This window comes from Opisthocomus hoazin, chromosome 24 (assembly GCF_030867145.1).
Source record: "Opisthocomus hoazin isolate bOpiHoa1 chromosome 24, bOpiHoa1.hap1, whole genome shotgun sequence".
Lineage (NCBI taxonomy): Eukaryota > Metazoa > Chordata > Aves > Opisthocomiformes > Opisthocomidae > Opisthocomus > Opisthocomus hoazin.
This window is the reverse complement of record NC_134437.1, coordinates 8,448,272-8,470,239: the sequence shown is the minus strand read 5'-3', so window position 1 is coordinate 8,470,239 and position 21,968 is coordinate 8,448,272. Positions and strand designations below refer to the sequence as shown.

General features: G+C 56.6%; 1 protein-coding gene across 1 annotated transcript; it reads right to left on the bottom strand.

Moving 5' to 3' along the window:
- Positions 1 to 4,807: 4,807 nt before the first annotated feature.
- Positions 4,808 to 17,403, bottom strand: LOC142364063 (uncharacterized; the record flags this gene model as incomplete). Its single annotated transcript, XM_075442428.1, has 6 exons — positions 4,808 to 4,947; positions 5,022 to 5,104; positions 12,915 to 13,045; positions 14,980 to 15,039; positions 15,262 to 15,357; positions 17,251 to 17,403. Coding segments are annotated over 6 exons (663 nt in total), but the record flags the coding sequence as incomplete, so codon positions are not given.
- Between the last annotated feature and the right edge of the window lie 4,565 nt (positions 17,404 to 21,968).

The window sequence follows — 21,968 nt, the reverse complement described above, 5'->3', positions numbered from 1 at the left end:
TTATCAATGTATTTTACCTTCTGAAGATACCGCGTTCCTGACGAGGAACAGTTACTTCTCCTTGAACTGACCCACTTCTTTCCAAAGGGAGGGACCGTGGGGCTGTGGAGCAGGATACGCCGCAGGAAGGAGTCAGTCCCACAGAGCTGGCCTCTGGCGAAAAGACCAGGGCAGCTCAACCCACAGGCGTGCCAGGTAATCGCTGTCCCTCAGTCATCCCGTGCCACGAACCAAAATCCCTGGGTGTCCCAGCAGTCTTGCAGGGGGCCATAAGTGGGAGGCAAGACCTGAAAACTGGAGGCGTGCAAGCGGTGCCCGTGCTGGACAAAAGGCAAAGGTGGAGAGCAAGGTTCAGGTGTCTGCTGGGAGGACCTGATGCTGTCCCCTCGGGGTGTGGGCGCGGGCTGGGGAGGGAGAGCTGGGGCTCGGGATTACGGCAGTCCCAGAGTGTAAGCAAAGCTGAGAGCAGAAAGAGAGCCTCCAGAGTGCATGGATTGGCAACGGCTTTGGGAGTCTCCTTTGTTTATCCTGAAACCAAGGAAATGTGGCAGCCCCAGGATGTTGAGTGGTTTCCCCCTTTCAAAGGGAGAGAGAACATCTCCTGGCACGGTCAGGCCTCCTGTGAGATACCCAGCAGTGCGCAAGTCATGCTAACACGCAGAATTGTTCCTCCAGCTGTGGGTGGCAAGACAAACTCAAATGCTGAGGACCCAGATGAGCTTGAGACGTATTACTTAGAAGGCGCCGTGGCAGTCTTGGGCTTCGTGCTGTTCGGGATACTTTTGTGTTGTGTGATTTATCTGTACAGGAAGAGAAAACGGTGAGTCTTTGGGGGGGTTTGCCAAACTTCTGCACTAGGTGCCTGCTCTTAGCCATGAAGTGTGTAGAGGTAGGGTTTCCTGGAGCAGCGAGTTAGCTATTGGCCTGATTTAACTGCCCTCTTAGTCCATGGGCGTTCTTTCCTGAAACCCCTGCCTACTGTGGCAAGTGACCCCCCCCGCGACAGACATAGACAGAGCAAGGTCAGAATGTAAGAACACCGGGGGATGGCACGGCCCTAGAAAGTGAGAATTGCCACAGTGACCTCTCCCTACCGCGCCCAGCTCTGGTCCCCTCAGCCTGCCGGGGTTGGGTCTCCTTCCCGGCACGTGCAGAGCAGGCGGGTCAGGATGGTGAGGGCTGGGAGGAGAGGAGCCACGGGCAGGTGAGCAGAGCCCCAGCCGCGGGGCGCGGGACACCCCGATTTCTGCACGGAACTCTCCGTGCCCACAGTCCCCACGTGTAGCCGGGTGTTGGCACCCCACGGGGCACCCAGCACAGCCCCGCACCCCGGCACCCACCCGGCACTGCAGCCGCGTTGGGGCCTCAGCAGCCTCCTCTCTCTGCAGGCGCCGCTCCGCAGCTTGTGAGCCCGGCACGGCCTACACGGCTCCCTTCATATTCGGGCAGTTGGAACCCCTGCCCCAGGAGCCACCACCAGAACCAGACAGATCGTTTTCTACCTTCAAAGGGACGGTTTAGACCATAAAAATAAATGTCAAAATAAAACAAAAATTATTTTGGAAGGCTGACGTGCCAAACTCTTCCTTCACTGTCAGACATCCCAGAACAGCCACAAACTTGCAATCTCAGAGCAATGTGGCTGACCTGAAATGAACAAACACGGCCTCCCGGCAGCCCCTGCCCCAGGACTACAGCTCCCAGCATGGCCCGGGAACTACATGGCCACCGTGGGCTGGGGGGTGTGGGCCTCTGCCATCAGTGCCATGGGCGCAGGAGGGGCAGCAGCAGCTTTCAATGAAAGGCAGCACCTTCTGCGGGGAAACTGTCTCGGGACAGAGAGTGGGGCGGAGGGGAACCTCACAACGCTCAACAAGGGCACGTGCAGGCTCCTGCACCTGGGGAGGAACTACCCCAGGCACCAGTACAGGCTGGGGGCTGCCCTGCGGAGAGGGACTGGGAGTGCTGGAGGACGACAGGCTGACCATGAGCCAGCAGTGTGCCCCGGCTGCCAGGAAGGCCAACGGTCTGCTGGGGTGCGTCAAAAGGAGTGTGTCCAGCAGGTTGAGGGAGCTTCTCCTCCCCCTCTACTCTGCCCTAGTGAGGCCCCATCTGGAGTACTGTGTCCATTTCTGGGCTCCCCAGTTCAAGAAAGATGAGGGCAAAATGAGTTCAAGCAAGATGAAGACTGGAGAGAGTCCAGCGGAGGGCTACGAGGATGATGAGGGGGCTGGAGCATCTCTCCTACGAGGAAAGGCTGAGGGAGCTGGGATTGTTCAGCCTGGAGAAGAGAAGGCTGAGAGGGGACCTCATTAATGCCGATAAATATCTTAAGGGTGGGTGTCAGGAGGACAGGGCCAGACTCCTTTCAGGGGTGCCCAGCGACAGGACAAGGGGCAACGGGCACAGACTGAAGCCTGGGAAGATCCAGCTGAACATGAGATAGAACTTTATTCTGAGGGTGACGGAGCACCGGAGCAAACTGCCCAGAGAGGATATGGAGTCTCCTTCTCTGGAGATGCTCAAACCCTGCCGGGACGCAGTCCTGTACAGGCTGCTCTGGGTGACGCTGCTTCAGCAGGGGGGTTGGACTAGAAGATCCCCAGAGGTCCCTTCCAGCCCCTGCCATGCTGTGACTGATTGTGTGATTCTGTGATCCTGTCTCAGGGGTTCCCAGGAAGGCTGTCCAGCTCTGCAGCCCTTGGGGTGTTCCCGTCCTGGGCTCCACCACCTGACACTCAGGCTGGGCTCTTTGGTCCCCCAGGCGCTGCACTTTGCAGCACTTTGGTTTCCCCTCCCACTGTTGCCATCATGGACATCATGCCCTGGGCTACAGCGCCTTCTCCATTAAGGACATCACAGAATCACAGAATCACAGCATGTTCGTGGTTGCAAGGGACCTCTGGGGATCATCTAGTCCAACCCCCCTGGGGCAGCCAGTCTCGCTGCCCGCTCGGAAAGCTCATCCACCACATTCCAGGGATGGGGAGGGTTAGAACCCCCTGTTCCTGGCAACATGTAGTACTGGGAGGGGGTCAGGGTCGCAGGAGCATTCCCTGGGGAGCCCCGGAGTGATGTCAGAGCCGCCACTGTGAGGTCACAGCCGGCCGACGCACAGCCCTGTGCTGCGCAGGGAAGGAGCCCACAGCTGCCGTGCGGCCGTTGCCTCGGGCACTCGTGCTCCTGCTGGGGAGCAGCGTGGGGCTGCTGCTGGAGCGGGTTCTGCCTGGGCAGGCCGCGCTGCTGGGGCTGAGGGGGAAGCGCGGAGCAGGGAGCCGGCCTTTGCCCAGAGATGGCGAGGAGAAAGGCTCCGTGGACCAGACGCCGAGGGTCCTCCGAAGGCTCCGTGGCGAGCGAGGCTGAGCAGCAGCCAGCAGGGGAGGCAGTGGGGCCGAGCCACTGCCAGACGAGTAGGTACGGCGTGGGCTGCTCCTGCCCGGAGCGTCAGCTTGGGCTGCTGGCACAGATGTGGCCAGCATGGGCAGCGGGGTGCGCAGCAGCAGGGGGAAGCTGGCAGAGGTTTTCCGGAGAAGAGCCCCATCGGAGCCCAGCCCTGTGCATGGGGAGGTTTTGCCACACGCGCAGGGAGGCCAAGCCCCTGGGCCCTGAGACTGCCCGCCTCGGGAGGCTGAGGTGCGGTCCTGCCTGGCTGCGGGGAGGAGAGGGGTCGGGAGGGAAGGGGGACAGCAGCCTGTGCCCCCTCCCTGGAAGCCATGGAGAGCTGTCTGCTGAGGGGCAGGCTGGGGCCAGGGCCAGGGAGCAGGGAGGATGGGCTGAGAATCGGGCTGTGCTGCCGGTTGGGCCTCCCGAGGCGGGGGACTGCTGCTGCCAGCTCGCGGTCCTCTGCTCCCACTGCTGCCGGGCAACAAGGGATGGCGAAAGGAGGGGGGGAACCCTGCGAGCAGCCCAGCTGCGCTGCCCTCTCCTCTCTCGCTGCTGCTGCTGGGACTGTCCCCTGGCAAGGGCCTCCGCGCAGGCTACTGCTGCCGGCCCCGGCTCCCACGACGTGGCGACGGTGGGCAAGCAGCGTTTGTCTTTTTCCTCCCGCAGGAACCTCTGCGGGACATGGAGCTGGTGATGCGCTCTTCCAGGGCAACTGCCAGCTCAGCCGCTCCAGGGCCTTCCACATGGCCCAACAAGGCCAATGTGGCAATGAAATCAGCGGCAAAGAAATCAGCTGGAGTTTTTATTTTCTCCACTCTAGCTTCCTTTATTATGAAGCCCAGTAAGCAAGCGAGTGAGGAAGCAAAATAAGCAAAATAGCACAACTCCTTTTTAGCAGCCAAGAGCAGATATTTATAGCCACAGATGCGGGTCTGTGCTACGAGGCCAAATGCCATGTTTCCCTCCTTTCTCACACTCTCTAATCAGAGAGTTTGTTTTCTCACACAGTCATCCCTCGTGACTGTCTTCTGTCACAATCATCCGCCTGCTGCAGGCGGTTTTCCAGCCCCACCCTTTCATGCACTCCTGCATACAATGATTGTTGTCCCCTGTGGCCTGCTCAGATCTCTGTGTTCCCGCCATTACTCTTGATTAATCTTCCACAGGCTGTGTATAGCTCCTTCAGGCCACAGACATCGCAAGCAAGCTCAGCGCTGCTGCTTGCTGTCAAGTCCTCTGGGGTGAGCACGGAGAGCTGCGCTGTGCCAGAGCTCTGGCCGAATGTCACCAGTGGCAGGAGAAGTGCAGGCTGCCCTGCTCTTTGCCCCCAGGAGGGAGTGCGTGGGACTCGGTGCCCACCTCCCTGCGGGGACCGAAACACCCGTGCCTGGCCGTCCTAGCGAAGAGACCTCAACAGACAGGCCTAACGCTTCTCTGCTTTCTTTGCCCAGGGACGCTCTTCAGCCAGGCTTGCCATCGGGCAGGTGCCCTTGTCTCCCTGCTGAGACATCCGCTGACCAAGTACATCTTCGCCATGTACGTACCACATGTTTCTGCTGTGGACTGTGGAGAGAAAGGGGATGTAGGAGGGCCAGTGCAAGCAAAGGGGGGAGCACAGGGTTCTCCCCAGGTCTCACAAGAGACCCCGCAGGTCTGGGAGAAAAGCCAGACAAGGCTCCCACGCTTCCCAGCTGTGCGGAAAAACACCCCTGAGACAGATCTGTGTGATTGCAAGTGAGAACAGGCCTGTGGTCTGAGCCAACGAGGAGGAGGAGAAGGACGAGGAGGAGGAGGAGAAAGAGGAGGATGAGGATGAGGATGAGGATGAGGATGAGGATGAGGATGAGGATGAGGATGAGGATGAGGATGAGGATCAGGACAGGGAGGAAGACAAGGAGGAGGAGAAGGAGAAGACAAGGAGGAGGAGAAGGAGAAGAAAGAAGAGGAAGAGGAGGACGAGAAGGAAAAGGAAAAAGAGGACGAGGAGGAGAAGGAAGACAAGGATGAGGAGGAGGAGGAGGGAGACAAGAAGGAGAGGGAGGAGAAGGACAAGAAGGAGGAGGAGGAGGACGATGAGGACAAAGATGAGGAGGACAATGACAAAGAAGAGGAGGAGTAAGACGAGGAGAAAAAGGAGGAGGAGAAAGAGGAGGAGAAAAAGGAGGAGGACAAGGAGGAGGACAAGGAGGAGTATGAGGAGTAGGAGGACGAGCAGGAGGAGGAGGAGGTGGCAGAGGAAGACAAGTAGGAAAAGGAGGAGGAGGAGAACAAGGAAGAGGAGGATGAGAAAGAAAAGTAGGAGAAGGAGGAAGAGGAAGAGGAGGATGAGGACGAGGATGAGGAAGAGGACAAGGAGGATGAAGAAGACAGGGTGGACAAAGAGGACAAAGAAGCGGAGGAAGAGGAGGACGAGGACAAGGAGGAAGATGAGAAGGAGGAAGACAGGGAGGAGCAGGAGGAGAACGAGGACAAGGAGGAGGAGGAAGAGGAGGAAGAGGACAAGGAGGAGGAGGATGAGGACAAGGACGAGAAGGAGGTCAACAAGAAGAAGGAGGAGGAGGAGAAGAAGGAGGAGGATGACAATGACAAGGATGAGGAGGAAAAAGAGGAGGAAGACGAGAAGGAGGAGGAGAAGGACAAAAATGAGGAGGAGGAGAAGGAGCATGACGAGGAGGAGAAGTAGGAAGAGGAGGAGGAGGTGGACAAAGTTAAGAATCTTGACTAGGAGGAGGACGAGGAGGAGGTGGAGGAGAAGGGTGAGGAGGAGGAGGATGACGAGGAAGAGAAGGAGCAGGACAAGGATGAGGAGGAAAAGGAGGAGGAGGAGGAGGACGATGAGAAGGAGGAGAAGGAGGAGGAGTACGAGGAGGGCGAGGAGGACGAGGACAAGAAGGAAGACGAGGAAAAGGATAAGGAGGAAAATAAGGAGGAGGAAAATGGGGATGAAAAGGAGGAGGATGAGGAGAAGGAGGACGAGAAGGAGGAGAAAGAGGAGGAGGACAGGAAGGACGAGGAGGAGGAACAGGAGCAGGAAGAGTAGGAGAAGCAAGAGGAGGAGGAAGAGGAGGAGGAGGAGGTAGAGGCAGATGACGAGGACACGGACACAGAGAACACTGAGGAGGACAAGGAGGAGAAAGACAAGGATGGTGTCGAAGACAAGGAAGAGAAGGAGAATAAAGAGGAGGAAGAGTAGGAGGAGGAGGAAGAGGAAGATGAGGACGAGGACGAGGGGAACAAGGAGGACGAGGAGGAGGAGGAGACAGAGGAAGATGAGAAGGAGGAGGACTAGGAGGAGGAGGAAGAGGAATAAGAGAAGGAGGAGAACGAGGAGGACAAGGATGAACACGAGGGGGAGGAGGAGCAGAAGGATGAGGACGAGAAGGAGGATGAAAAGGATGAGCAGGAGGTAGAGGAAATGGTGGAGGAGGAGGATGAGGAGGATGAAGAGAAGGAGAAGGAAGAGGAGGAGGAAGATGAGGGAAAAGAAGAGGAGGAGGAGGATGACGAGGAAGACGAGGAGGATGAAAAGGAGGAGGAACAGAAGGAGGAGGAGAATGATCAGGAAGAGGATGAGGAGGAGGACGACAAAGAGGATGAGGAGGAGGATGAGGAGGAAGAGGAAGAGGAGGATGATGGGGAGGAGCAGGAGGAGGAAGAGGACGGGGATGAGGAAGAAGAGGAGGAGGAGGAGGTGGAGGAGGACAAGGATAAGGACAAGGAGGATGATAAGGAGAAGGACGAGGATAAGGAGCAGATAGAGGAGGAAGAAGAGGCGGATGAGGAGAATGAAGAGGAGGAGGAAGAAGAGAAGGAGGATGATAAGGAAGAGGAGGAGGAGGAGGACGTGGAGGACGAGGATGTGGACGAGGACAAGGAGGAGGAGGAGGAGGACGAGGAGGAGAAAGACAGGGACGATGATGAGGACAAGAAGGAGGAGGACGAAGAAAAGGAAGGGGAAGAGAAGGAGGAGGACAAGGAGGACGAGGTGGACGAGGAGCATGAGGAGGACGAGGAGGATGAGGAGGATGAGGACGAGCAAGATAAAGAGAAAGAGGATGAGGAGGATGAAGAGGACAAGCACGAGGACAAGGAGGAGGACGAGAAGCTAGACAAAAAGGAAGAGGAGGAGGAGGTGGAGGTGAAAGAGCAGGAGGAGGACAAGGACAAGTACGTGGAGGACAAGGAGGATGAGTAGAGTAAGTAAAAGGAGTAAGAGAAGGCCGAGGAGGACAAGGAAGAGGAGGAGGGCAAGGACGACGAGGAGGAGGACAAGGAGATAGACATGGAGGAAGAGGAGGAGGTGGAGGAGAAAGAGGAGGAGGACGACGAGGATGAAGACAAAAAGGACGAGGAGGAGGAGGACGAGGAGGTGCAGGAGGACCAGGAGGACGAGGAGGTGGAGGAGGATAAAGAGGAGGAGGAGGACAAAGACGAGGACATGGAAGACAAGGAGGACGAGTAGGGTAAGTAAGAGGAGTAAGAGAACGATGAGGACGACAAGGAAGAGGATGAGGACGAGGAGGAGAAAGAGGACGAGGAGAATGAGGAGGTGGAGTAGCAGCAGGAGGACGACAAGGAGGACGAGCAGCAGGATGAAGAGGAGGAGGAGGAGGAGGATGCTGGGGAGGAGCAGGAGTAGGACAAGGATAAAGACCAGGAGGAGGAGGAGGAGAAGGATGACAATGACCAGGATGAAAAGGAGGAGGATTAGGAGGACGAGAACGAGGATGAGAAGGATGATGATGAAGAACAGCAGGATAACGACGAGGGTGAGGAGGAGTGGAGGAGATGCAGGAGGACAAAGAGGAAGAGGAGGAGGATGAGAAGGAGGAGCAGGAGGAGGAGGAGGAGGAGGTGGAGGAGGACGAAGATGAGGAGGAAGAGGAAGAGCAGGAGGAGTAGGAGTTGGAAGAGGACGAGGAGGAGGAAGATGAGGAGGAGGATGAGGAGGAGGAGCAGGACGCAGACAGAGAGGAGGAGGAGGACAAGGACGAGGAGGAAGAGGAGGAGGACGATGACGAGGGTGAGGTGGAGAGGAGGAGGTGCAGGAGGACGAGAAGGAGGAGGAGAAGGATGAGTACGAGGTGGAGGAGTTGGAGGAGCAGGAGGAGGAGGAGGAAAAGAAGGAGGAGGAGGACATGTAGGAGGATGACGAGGAGGAGGAGGAGAAGGAAGAGAAGGACAAGGAGGAGGAGGATGAGGAGGAGAGAAGGAGCAGGAGGAGGAGAAGCAGGAGGAGGAGGAGGAAGAGGAGCAGGAGGAGGAGGAGGACAAGGAGGAGGACGAAGATGAGGAGGAGGACGAGGAGCACGAGGAGGACGAGGCTGAGGAGGAAGAGGAGGCTGAGGATGAGGAGGAGGAGGAGGATGAAGACAAGGTGGAGGAATATGAGGAAGAAGAGGAGGAGGAGGTGGCTGACGAGCCAAGAGGAGGAGGAGGAGGAGCAGGAGGAAAAGGAGGACAGTGAGGAAGAGGAGGATGTAGATGAAGAGAATAACGAGGAGGAGGAGGAGAAAAAGGAGGACGAGGACGAGGTGGAGGAGGAGGCTGAAAATGACGAGGAGGAGGAGGAGCAGGAGGAGGACGACAACGAGGAGGAGGACGAGGAAGAGGAGGAGGAGGAAGAAGAGGAGAAGGACAAAGAGGAGGACGAGGTGTAAATGGAGGTGGACGAGGACAAGGAGGAGGACGAGGACAAAAACGACGAGGACGGGGAGGACGAGGAAGACGACTACGACGAGGAGGACGAGGAGCAAGAGGAGGAGGAAGAAGAGGAGTAGGAGGAGGAGGAGTTGGAGGAAGACAAGGGCAAGGACAAGGAGGAGGAGGAGGAGGAGGAGTTGGAGGAGGACGAGGACAAAAACGAGCAGGAGGAGGAGGAGGAGGAGGAGAAGGAAGAAGACCACCAGGATGAGGAGGAGGAGAAGAAGGAGGACAAGAAGCACGAGGAGGAGGATGACGAGGATGAGGAGGAGGAGGAAGAGGAGGAGGATGAAGAGGAGGAGGATGAGCAGGAGAAGGAAGAGCAGGAGGAGGAGGAGGACGAGGAGGATGAGGAGGACAAGGAGGAAGGAACAGAAGGACAAGGAATTGGAGGAAGAGAAGGAGGACAAAGAGGAGAAAGATGAGGAAGAGGAGGACGAGGAGAAGGACAAGGAGGATGAGGAGGATGAGGAGAAGGACGAGGAGGAGGAGGAGACTGAGGATGAGGAAGAGGAGCAGGACGAGGATGAGGTGGAGGAGAAGTAAGAGGAAGAAGAGGAGAAGGAGGAGGAGCAAGAGGAGGATGACGACGAGAAGGAGGAAGACGATGACGAAGACAAGGAGTAGGAGGAGGAGGACGTGGTAGTGGAGGAGAAGAAGGACGAGGATGAGGAGGACGAGGATGACAAATATGAGGAGGAGGACAAGGAAGAGGAGAAGGAGGAGGAGGACGATAAGGATGAGGATGAAGGGGAGGAGGAGTACAAGGGAGAAGAAAAGGAAGAGGAGGAGTTCAAGGAGGATGAGGAGTATGACGGGGGTGAGGAGGAGAGGAGGAGGACGAGGAGGAGGAGGATAAGGAGGACGAGGACGAGGATGACGAGGACGAGGAGGAGGAAGAGGAGGACGAGGAGGAGGAGGACGGGAAGCAAGAGGATGAGGAGGAGGATGAGAAGGATGAGGACGAGGAGGAGGAGGAAGAGGAAGAGGACGAGGAGGTGGATGATGACAAGGACGAGGAGGAGGAGGAAGTGGAGGAGGACGAGGAGGTGGAGGACGAAGACGAGGACGAGGAGAAGGAGCACAAGAAGAATCACAGAATCAAAGAATGGTAGGGGTTGGAAGGGACCTCTGTGGGTCATCTAGTCCAACCCTCAGGAAGGAGGAGGATAAGGAGGAGGAAGAGGAAGAGGACAAGAAGGAGGACGTGGATGAGGACAAGGACGTGGAGGAGGAGGAGGACAAAAATGAAGAGGAGGATGAGGAGGAGGAGGAAGAGGAGGAAGAGGAGAAGCAGGAGTAGGGGGAGGAAGAGGAGCAGGAGGAGGAGGAGGACGTGGAGGAGGACGAAGATGAGGAGGAGGACGAAGATGAGGAGCACGAGGTGGAGGAGGAGACTAGGATGAGGAGGAGGAGCAGGACAAGGAAGAGGTGGAGGAGAAGTAAGAGGAAGAAGAGGAGGAGGAGGAGGAGGAGGAGGAGGAGGATGACGACGAGGAGGAGGAAGATGATGATGATGAAGAGAAGGAGTAGGAGGAGGAGGAAGTGGTAGTGGAGGAGGACAAGGACGAGGACGGGGAGGACAAGGATGAGAACGAGGACAAGGAGAAGGTGGAAGAGGACGAGAAGGATGAGGATGAATGAGAGGAGGAGTACAAGGGAGAAGAAAAGGATGAGGAGGAGTTCAAGGAGGACGAGGAGGAGGAGGAGAGGAGAAGGACGATGATGACCAGGAGGAGGAGGAGGAGAAGGAGGAAGAGAATGAAAAGGATGAAGAGGAGGAGGATGATGACGAGGGTGAGGAGGAGAAGAGGAGGTGCAGAAGGACGAGGAGGAGGAGGATAAGGAGGAGGAGGAGGAGGATGACGAGGATGAGGAGGAGGAAGAGGAGGACGAGGAGGAGGAGGATGGGAAGCAAAAGGATGAGGAAGAGGATGACAAGGATGAGGATGAGGACGAGGAGGAAGAGGAAGAGGATGAGGAGGTGGATGATGACAAGGACGAGGAGGAGGAGGAAGTGGAGGAGGACGAGGAGGTGGAGGACGAAGACGAGGACGAGGAGAAGGAGCACAAGAAGAATCACAGAATCACAGAATGGTAGGGGTTGGAAGGGACCTCTGTGGGTCATCTAGTCCAACCCTCAAGAAGGAGGAGGATAAGGAGGAGGAAGAGGAAGAGGACAAGAAGGAGGACGTGGATGAGGACAAGGACGCGGAGGAGGAGGAGGACAAAAATGAGGAGGAGGATGAGGAGGAGGAGGACGAGGAGGAAGAGGAGAAGTAGGAGGAGGGGGAGGAAGAGGAGCAGGAGGAGGAGGAGGAGGAGGTTGAGGAGGACGAAGATGAGGAGGAGGACGAGGAACACGAGGAGGAGGAGGAGACTAGGATGAGGAGGAGGAGCAGGACGAGGAAGAGGTGGAGGAGAAGTAAGAGGAAGAAGAGGAGGAGGAGGAGGAGGAGGAGGAAGAGGAAGATTATGAGGAGAAGGATGAGTACAAGGATGAGGACCGGGAGGAGGAGGAGAAAGAAGAAGATGAGGTCGATGACAAGGACGAGGATGACGACGAGTACAATGAGGACGAGGATGAGGACGAGGAGGAAGAGGAGGAGGACGATGACGAGGGTGAGGTGGAGAGGAGGAGGTGCAGGAGGACGAGAAGGAGGAGGAGAAGGATGAGTACGAGGTGGAGGAGTTGGAGGAGCAGGAGGAGGAGGAGGACAAGGAGGAGGACGAAGATGAGGAGGAGGACGAGGAGCACGAGGAGGACGAGGCTGAGGAGGAAGAGGAGGCTGAGGATGAGGAGGAGGAGGAGGATGAAGACAAGGTGGAGGAATATGAGGAAGAAGAGGAGGAGGAGGTGGCTGACGAGCCAAGAGGAGGAGGAGGAGGAGGAGGAGCAGGAGGAAAAGGAGGACAGTGAGGAAGAGGAGGATGAAGATGAAGAGAATAACGAGGAGGAGGAGGAGAAAAAGGAGGACGAGGACGAGGTGGAGGAGGAGGCTGAAAATGACGAGGAGGAGGAGGAGCAGGAGGAGGACGACAACGAGGAGGAGGACGAGGAAGAGGAGGAGGAGGAGGAAGAAGAGGAGAAGGACAAAGAGGAGGACGAGGTGTAAATGGAGGTGGACGAGGACAAGGAGGAGGAGGAGGACAAAAACGACGAGGACGGGGAGGACGAGGAAGACGACTACGACGAGGAGGACGAGGAGCAAGAGGAGGAGGACGAAGAGGAGTAGGAGGAGGAGGAGTTGGAGGAAGACAAGGACAAGAACAAGGAGGAGGAGGAGGAGGAGGAGTTGGAGGAGGACGAGGACAAAAACGAGCAGGAGGAGGAGGAGGAGGAGGAGAAGGAAGAAGACGACCAGGATGAGGAGGAGGAGAAGAAGGAGGACAAGAAGCACGAGGAGGAGGATGACGAGGAGGAGGAGGAGGAGGAAGAGGAGGAGGATGAAGAGGAGGAGGATGAGCAGGAGAAGGAAGAGCAGGAGGAGGAGGAGGACGAGGAGGATGAGGAGGACAAGGAGGAAGGAAGAGGAGGACAAGGAATTGGAGGAAGAGAAGGAGGACAAAGAGGAGAAAGATGAGGAAGAGGAGGACGAGGAGAAGGACAAGGAGGATGAGGAGGATGAGGAGAAGGACAAGGAGGAGGAGGAGACTAGGATGAGGAAGAGGAGCAGGACGAGGATGAGGTGGAGGAGAAGTAAGAGGAAGAAGAGGAGGAGGAGGAGGAGGAGTAGGAGGAGGATGACGACGAGGAGGAGGAAGATGATGATGATGAAGAGAAGGAGTAGGATGAGGAGGAAGTGGTAGTGGAGGAGAAGAAGGACGGGGATGAGGAGGACGAGGATGACAAATATGAGGAGGAGGACAAGGAAGAGGAGAAGGAGGAGGAGGACGATAAGGATGAGGATGAAGGGGAGGAGGAGTACAAGGGAGAAGAAAAGGAAGAGGAGGAGTTCAAGGAGGATGAGGAGGAGGAGGAGGAGGAGGAGGAGAGGAGAAGGACGATGATGACCAGGAGGAGGAGGAGGAGAAGGAGGAAGAGAATGAAAAGGATGAAGAGGAGGAGGATGACGACGAGGGTGAGGAGGAGAGGAGGAGGTGCAGAAGGACGAGGAGGAGGAGGATAAGGAGGAGGAGGAGGTGGATGATGACAAGGACGAGGAGGAGGAGGAAGTGGAGGAGGACGAGGAGGTGGAGGACGAAGACGAGGACGAGGAGAAGGAGCACAAGAAGAATCACAGAATCACAGAATGGTAGGGGTTGGAAGGGACCTCTGTGGGTCATCTAGTCCAACCCTCAAGAAGGAGGAGGATAAGGAGGAGGAAGAGGAAGAGGACAAGAAGGAGGACGTGGATGAGGACAAGGACGCGGAGGAGGAGGAGGACAAAAATGAGGAGGAGGATGAGGAGGAGGAGGACGAGGAGGAAGAGGAGAAGTAGGAGGAGGGGGAGGAAGAGGAGCAGGAGGAGGAGGAGGAGGAGGTTGAGGAGGACGAAGATGAGGAGGAGGACGAGGAACACGAGGAGGAGGAGGAGACTAGGATGAGGAGGAGGAGCAGGACGAGGAAGAGGTGGAGGAGAAGTAAGAGGAAGAAGAGGAGGAGGAGGAGGAGGAGGAGGAGGAGGAAGAGGAAGATTATGAGGAGAAGGATGAGTACAAGGATGAGGACCGGGAGGAGGAGGAGAAAGAAGAAGATGAGGTCGATGACAAGGACGAGGATGACGACGAGTACAATGAGGACGAGGATGAGGACGAGGAGGAAGAGGAGGAGGACGATGACGAGGGTGAGGTGGAGAGGAGGAGGTGCAGGAGGACGAGAAGGAGGAGGAGAAGGATGAGTACGAGGTGGAGGAGTTGGAGGAGCAGGAGGAGGAGGAGGAAAAGGAGGAGGAGGAGGACATGTAGGAGGATGACGAGGAGGAGGAGGAGAAGGAAGAGAAGGACAAGGAGGAGGAGGATGAGGAGGAGAGAAGGAGCAGGAGGAGGAGAAGCAGGAGGAGGAGGAGGAAGAGGAGCAGGAGGAGGAGGAGGACAAGGAGGAGAACGAAGATGAGGAGGAGGACGAGGAGCACGAGGAGGACGAGGCTGAGGAGGAAGAGGAGGCTGAGGATGAGGAGGAGGAGGAGGATGAAGACAAGGTGGAGGAATATGAGGAAGAAGAGGAGGAGGAGGTGACTGACGAGCCAAGAGGAGGAGGAGGAGGAGGAGGAGCAGGAGGAAAAGGAGGACAGTGAGGAAGAGGAGGATGAAGATGAAGAGAATAACGAGGAGGAGGAGGAGAAAAAGGAGGACGAGGACGAGGTGGAGGAGGAGGCTGAAAATGACGAGGAGGAGGAGGAGCAGGAGGAGGACGACAACGAGGAGGAGGACGAGGAAGAGGAGGAGGAGGAGGAAGAAGAGGAGAAGGACAAAGAGGAGGACGAGGTGTAAATGGAGGTGGACGAGGACAAGGAGGAGGAGGAGGACAAAAACGACGAGGACGGGGAGGACGAGGAAGACGACTACGACGAGGAGGACGAGGAGCAAGAGGAGGAGGAAGAAGAGGAGTAGGAGGAGGAGGAGTTGGAGGAAGACAAGGACAAGAACAAGGAGGAGGAGGAGGAGTTGGAGGAGGACGAGGACAAAAACGAGCAGGAGGAGGAGGAGGAGGAGGAGAAGGAAGAAGACGACCAGGATGAGGAGGAGGAGAAGAAGGAGGACAAGAAGCACGAGGAGGAGGATGACGAGGATGAGGAGGAGGAGGAAGAGGAGGAGGATGAAGAGGAGGAGGATGAGCAGGAGAAGGAAGAGCAGGAGGAGGAGGAGGACAAAGAGGATGAGGAGGACAAGGAGGAAGGAAGAGGAGGACAAGGAGTAGGAGGAAGAGAAGGAGGACAAAGAGGAGAAAGATGAGGAAGAGGAGGACGAGGAGAAGGACAAGGAGGATGAGGAGGATGAGGAGAAGGACGAGGAGGAGGAGGAGACTGAGGATGAGGAAGAGGAGCAGGACGAGGATGAGGTGGAGGAGAAGTAAGAGGAAGAAGAGGAGGAGGAGGAGGAGGAGTAGGAGGAGGATGACGACGAGGAGGAGGAAGATGATGATGATGAAGAGAAGGAGTAGGAGGAGGAGGAAGTGGTAGTGGAGGAGGACAAGGACGAGGACGGGGAGGACAAGGATGAGAACGAGGACAAGGAGAAGGTGGAAGACGACGAGAAGCATGAGGATGAATGAGAGGAGGAGTACAAGGGAGAAGAAAAGGATGAGGAGGAGTTCAAGGAGGACGAGGAGGAGGAGGAGGAGGAGGAGGAGAGGAGAAGGACGATGATGACCAGGAGGAGGAGGAGGAGAAGGAGGAAGAGAATGAAAAGGATGAAGAGGAGGAGGATGACGACGAGGGTGAGGAGGAGAGGAGGAGGTGCAGAAGGACGAGGAGGAGGATAAGGAGGAGGAGGAGGAGGATGACGAGGATGAGGAGGAGGAAGAGGAGGACGAGGAGGAGGAGGATGGGAAGCAAGAGGATGAGGAGGAGGATGAGAAGGATGAGGATGAGGACGAGGAGGAAGAGGAAGAGGATGAGGAGGTGGATGATGACAAGGACGAGGAGGAGGAGGAAGTGGAGGAGGACGAGGAGGTGGAGGACGAAGACGAGGACGAGGAGAAGGAGCACAAGAAGAATCACAGAATCACAGAATGGTAGGGGTTGGAAGGGACCTCTGTGGGTCATCTAGTCCAACCCTCAAGAAGGAGGAGGATAAGGAGGAGGAAGAGGAAGAGGACAAGAAGGAGGACGTGGATGAGGACAAGGACGCGGAGGAGGAGGAGGACAAAAATGAGGAGGAGGATGAGGAGGAGGAGGACGAGGAGGAAGAGGAGAAGTAGGAGGAGGGGGAGGAAGAGGAGCAGGAGGAGGAGGAGGAGGAGGTTGAGGAGGACGAAGATGAGGAGGAGGACGAGGAACACGAGGAGGAGGAGGAGACTAGGATGAGGAGGAGGAGCAGGACGAGGAAGAGGTGGAGGAGAAGTAAGAGGAAGAAGAGGAGGAGGAGGAGGAGGAGGAGGAGGAGGAAGAGGAAGATTATGAGGAGAAGGATGAGTACAAGGATGAGGACCGGGAGGAGGAGGAGAAAGAAGAAGATGAGGTCGATGACAAGGACGAGGATGACGACGAGTACAATGAGGACGAGGATGAGGACGAGGAGGAAGAGGAGGAGGACGATGACGAGGGTGAGGTGGAGAGGAGGAGGTGCAGGAGGACGAGAAGGAGGAGGAGAAGGATGAGTACGAGGTGGAGGAGTTGGAGGAGCAGGAGGAGGAGGAGGAAAAGGAGGAGGAGGAGGACATGTAGGAGGATGACGAGGAGGAGGAGGAGAAGGAAGAGAAGGACAAGGAGGAGGACGAAGATGAGGAGGAGGACGAGGAGCACGAGGAGGACGAGGCTGAGGAGGAAGAGGAGGCTGAGGATGAGGAGGAGGAGGAGGATGAAGACAAGGTGGAGGAATATGAGGAAGAAGAGGAGGAGGAGGTGGCTGACGAGCCAAGAGGAGGAGGAGGAGGAGGAGGAGCAGGAGGAAAAGGAGGACAGTGAGGAAGAGGAGGATGAAGATGAAGAGAATAACGAGGAGGAGGAGGAGAAAAAGGAGGACGAGGACGAGGTGGAGGAGGAGGCTGAAAATGACGAGGAGGAGGAGGAGCAGGAGGAGGACGACAACGAGGAGGAGGACGAGGAAGAGGAGGAGGAGGAAGAAGAGGAGAAGGACAAAGAGGAGGACGAGGTGTAAATGGAGGTGGACGAGGACAAGGAGGAGGAGGAGGACAAAAACGACGAGGACGGGGAGGACGAGGAAGACGACTACGACGAGGAGGACGAGGAGCAAGAGGAGGAGGAAGAAGAGGAGTAGGAGGAGGAGGAGTTGGAGGAAGACAAGGGCAAGGACAAGGAGGAGGAGGAGGAGCAGGAGTTGGAGGAGGACGAGGACAAAAACGAGCAGGAGGAGGAGGAGGAGGAGGAGAAGGAAGAAGACGACCAGGATGAGGAGGAGGAGAAGAAGGAGGACAAGAAGCACGAGGAGGAGGATGACGAGGATGAGGAGGAGGAGGAAGAGGAGGAGGATGAAGAGGAGGAGGATGAGCAGGAGAAGGAAGAGCAGGAGGAGGAGGAGGACGAGGAGGATGAGGAGGACAAGGAGGAAGGAACAGAAGGACAAGGAATTGGAGGAAGAGAAGGAGGACAAAGAGGAGAAAGATGAGGAAGAGGAGGACGAGGAGAAGGACAAGGAGGATGAGGAGGATGAGGAGAAGGACAAGGAGGAGGAGGAGACTGAGGATGAGGAAGAGGAGCAGGACGAGGATGAGGTGGAGGAGAAGTAAGAGGAAGAAGAGGAGGAGGAGGAGGAGGAGTAGGAGGAGGATGACGACGAGGAGGAGGAAGATGATGATGATGAAGAGAAGGAGTAGGATGAGGAGGAAGTGGTAGTGGAGGAGAAGAAGGACGGGGATGAGGAGGACGAGGATGACAAATATGAGGAGGAGGACAAGGAAGAGGAGAAGGAGGAGGAGGACGATAAGGATGAGGATGAAGGGGAGGAGTACAAGGGAGAAGAAAAGGAAGAGGAGGAGTTCAAGGAGGATGAGGAGTATGACGGGGGTGAGGAGGAGAGGAGGAGGACGAGGAGGAGGAGGATAAGGAGGACGAGGAGGAGGATGACGAGGACGAGGAGGAGGAAGAGGAGGACGAGGAGGAGGAGGATGGGAAGCAAGAGGATGAGGAGGAGGATGAGAAGGATGAGGACGAGGACGAGGAGGAAGAGGAAGAGGACGAGGAGGTGGATGATGACAAGGACGAGGAGGAGGAGGAAGTGGAGGAGGATGAGGAGGTGGAGGACGAAGACGAGGACGAGGAGAAGGAGCACAAGAAGAATCACAGAATCACAGAATGGTAGGGGTTGGAAGGGACCTCTGTGGGTCATCTAGTCCAACCCTCAGGAAGGAGGAGGATAAGGAGGAGGAACAGGAAGAGGACAAGGAGGAGAACGTGGATGAGGACAAGGACGCGGAGGAGGAGGAGGACAAAAATGAGGAGGACGATGAGGAGGAGGAGGACGAGGAGGAAGAAGAAGAGGACGACGACGAGGGTGAGGTGGAGAGGAGGAGGTGCAGGAGGACGAGAAAGAGGAGGAGAAGGATGAGTACAAGGTGAAGGAGTTGGAGGAGCAGGAGAAGGAGGAGGAAAAGGAGGAGGAGGAGGACATGTAGGAGGATGACGAGGATAAGGAGGAGGAGGAAGAGGAGGACAAGGATGAGGAGGATGAGGAGGAGAGAAAGAGCAGGAGGAGGAGAAGCAGGAGGAGGAGGAGGAAGAGGAGCAGAGGGAGGAGGAGGAGGACGAGGAGGAGGACAAAGATGAGGAGGAGGACGTGGAGCACGAGGAGGAGGAGGAGACTGAGGATGAGGAAGAGGAGCAGGACGAGGATGAGGTGGAGGAGAAGTAAGAGGAAGAAGAGGAGGAGGAGGAGCAAGAGGAGGATGACGACGAGAAGGAGGAAGATGATGACGAAGACAAGGAGTAGGAGGAGGAGGAAGTGGTAGTGGAAGAGAAGAAGGACGAGGAGGACGAGGACGAGGACGAGGAGGAGGAGGATGACAAATATGAGGAGGAGGACAAGGAAGAGGAGAAGGAGGAGGAGGACGATAAGGATGAGGATGAAGGGGAGGAGGAGTAAAAGGGAGAAGAAAAGGAAGAGGAGGAGTTCAAGGAGGATGAGGAGGAGGAGGAGGAGGAGGAGGAGGAGGAGGAGTATGACGAGGACGAAGAGGAGGAAGAGGAGGACGAGGAGGAGGAGGATAAGGAGGACAAGGAGGAGGAGGATGGGAAGCAAGAGGATGAGGAGGAGGAAGAGAAGGATGAGGACGAGGACGAGGAGGAAGAGGAAGAGGACGAGGAGGTGGATGATGACAAGGACGAGGAGGAGGAGGAAGTGGAGGAGGACGAGGAGGTGGAGGACGAAGACGAGGACGAGGAGAAGGAGCACAAGAAGAATCACAGAATCACAGAATGGTAGGGGTTGGAAGGGACCTCTGTGGGTCATCTAGTCCAACCCTCAAGAAGGAGGAGGATAAGGAGGAGGAAGAGGAAGAGGACAAGAAGGAGGACGTGGATGAGGACAAGGACGTGGAGGAGGAGGAGGACAAAAATGAAGAGGAGGATGAGGAGGAGGAGGACGAGGAGGAAGAGAAGAAGCAGGAGGAGGGGGAGGAAGAGGAGCAGGAGGAGGAGGAGGACGTGGAGGAGGACGAAGATGAGGAGGAGGACGAGGAGCACGAGGTGGAGGAGGAGACTAGGATGAGGAGGAGGAGCAGGACGAGGATGAGGTGGAGGAGAAGTAAGAGGAAGAAGAGGAGGAGGAGGAGGAGGAGTAGGAGGAGGATGACGACGAGGAGGAGGAAGATGATGATGATGAAGAGAAGGAGTAGGATGAGGAGGAAGTGGTAGTGGAGGAGGACAAGGACGAGGACGGGGAGGACAAGGATGAGAACGAGGACAAGGAGAAGGTGGAAGAGGACGAGAAGGATGAGGATGAATGAGAGGAGGACTACAAGGGAGAAGAAAAGGATGAGGAGGAGTTCAAGGAGGACGAGGAGGAGGAGGAGGAGGAGGAGGAGAGGAGAAGGACGATGATGACCAGGAGGAGGAGGAGGAGAAGGAGGAAGAGAATGAAAAGGATGAAGAGGAGGAGGATGACGACGAGGGTGAGGAGGAGAGGAGGAGGTGCAGAAGGACGAGGAGGAGGAGGATAAGGAGGAGGAGGAGGAGGATGACGAGGATGAGGAGGAGGAAGAGGAGGACGAGGAGGAGGAGGATGGGAAGCAAGAGGATGAGGAGGAGGATGAGAAGGATGAGGATGAGGACGAGGAGGAAGAGGAAGAGGATGAGGAGGTGGATGATGACAAGGACGAGGAGGAGGAGGAAGTGGAGGAGGACGAGGAGGTGGAGGACGAAGACGAGGACGAGGAGAAGGAGCACAAGAAGAATCACAGAATCACAGAATGGTAGGGGTTGGAAGGGACCTCTGTGGGTCATCTAGTCCAACCCTCAAGAAGGAGGAGGATAAGGAGGAGGAAGAGGAAGAGGACAAGAAGGAGGACGTGGATGAGGACAAGGACGCGGAGGAGGAGGAGGACAAAAATGAGGAGGAGGATGAGGAGGAGGAGGACGAGGAGGAAGAGGAGAAGTAGGAGGAGGGGGAGGAAGAGGAGCAGGAGGAGGAGGAGGAGGAGGTTGAGGAGGACGAAGATGAGGAGGAGGACGAGGAACACGAGGAGGAGGAGGAGACTAGGATGAGGAGGAGGAGCAGGACGAGGAAGAGGTGGAGGAGAAGTAAGAGGAAGAAGAGGAGGAGGAGGAGGAGGAGGAGGAGGAGGAAGAGGAAGATTATGAGGAGAAGGATGAGTACAAGGATGAGGACCGGGAGGAGGAGGAGAAAGAAGAAGATGAGGTCGATGACAAGGACGAGGATGACGACGAGTACAATGAGGACGAGGATGAGGACGAGGAGGAAGAGGAGGAGGACGATGACGAGGGTGAGGTGGAGAGGAGGAGGTGCAGGAGGACGAGAAGGAGGAGGAGAAGGATGAGTACGAGGTGGAGGAGTTGGAGGAGCAGGAGGAGGAGGAGGAAAAGGAGGAGGAGGAGGACATGTAGGAGGATGACGAGGAGGAGGAGGAGAAGGAAGAGAAGGACAAGGAGGAGGAGGATGAGGAGGAGAGAAGGAGCAGGAGGAGGAGAAGCAGGAGGAGGAGGAGGAAGAGGAGCAGGAGGAGGAGGAGGACAAGGAGGAGGACGAAGATGAGGAGGAGGACGAGGAGCACGAGGAGGACGAGGCTGAGGAGGAAGAGGAGGCTGAGGATGAGGAGGAGGAGGAGGATGAAGACAAGGTGGAGGAATATGAGGAAGAAGAGGAGGAGGAGGTGACTGACGAGCCAAGAGGAGGAGGAGGAGGAGGAGGAGCAGGAGGAAAAGGAGGACAGTGAGGAAGAGGAGGATGAAGATGAAGAGAATAACGAGGAGGAGGAGGAGAAAAAGGAGGACGAGGACGAGGTGGAGGAGGAGGCTGAAAATGACGAGGAGGAGGAGGAGCAGGAGGAGGACGACAACGAGGAGGAGGACGAGGAAGAGGAGGAGGAGGAGGAAGAAGAGGAGAAGGACAAAGAGGAGGACGAGGTGTAAATGGAGGTGGACGAGGACAAGGAGGAGGAGGAGGACAAAAACGACGAGGACGGGGAGGACGAGGAAGACGACTACGACGAGGAGGACGAGGAGCAAGAGGAGGAGGAAGAAGAGGAGTAGGAGGAGGAGGAGTTGGAGGAAGACAAGGACAAGAACAAGGAGGAGGAGGAGGAGTTGGAGGAGGACGAGGACAAAAACGAGCAGGAGGAGGAGGAGGAGGAGGAGAAGGAAGAAGACGACCAGGATGAGGAGGAGGAGAAGAAGGAGGACAAGAAGCACGAGGAGGAGGATGACGAGGATGAGGAGGAGGAGGAAGAGGAGGAGGATGAAGAGGAGGAGGATGAGCAGGAGAAGGAAGAGCAGGAGGAGGAGGAGGACAAAGAGGATGAGGAGGACAAGGAGGAAGGAAGAGGAGGACAAGGAGTAGGAGGAAGAGAAGGAGGACAAAGAGGAGAAAGATGAGGAAGAGGAGGACGAGGAGAAGGACAAGGAGGATGAGGAGGATGAGGAGAAGGACGAGGAGGAGGAGGAGACTGAGGATGAGGAAGAGGAGCAGGACGAGGATGAGGTGGAGGAGAAGTAAGAGGAAGAAGAGGAGGAGGAGGAGGAGGAGTAGGAGGAGGATGACGACGAGGAGGAGGAAGATGATGATGATGAAGAGAAGGAGTAGGAGGA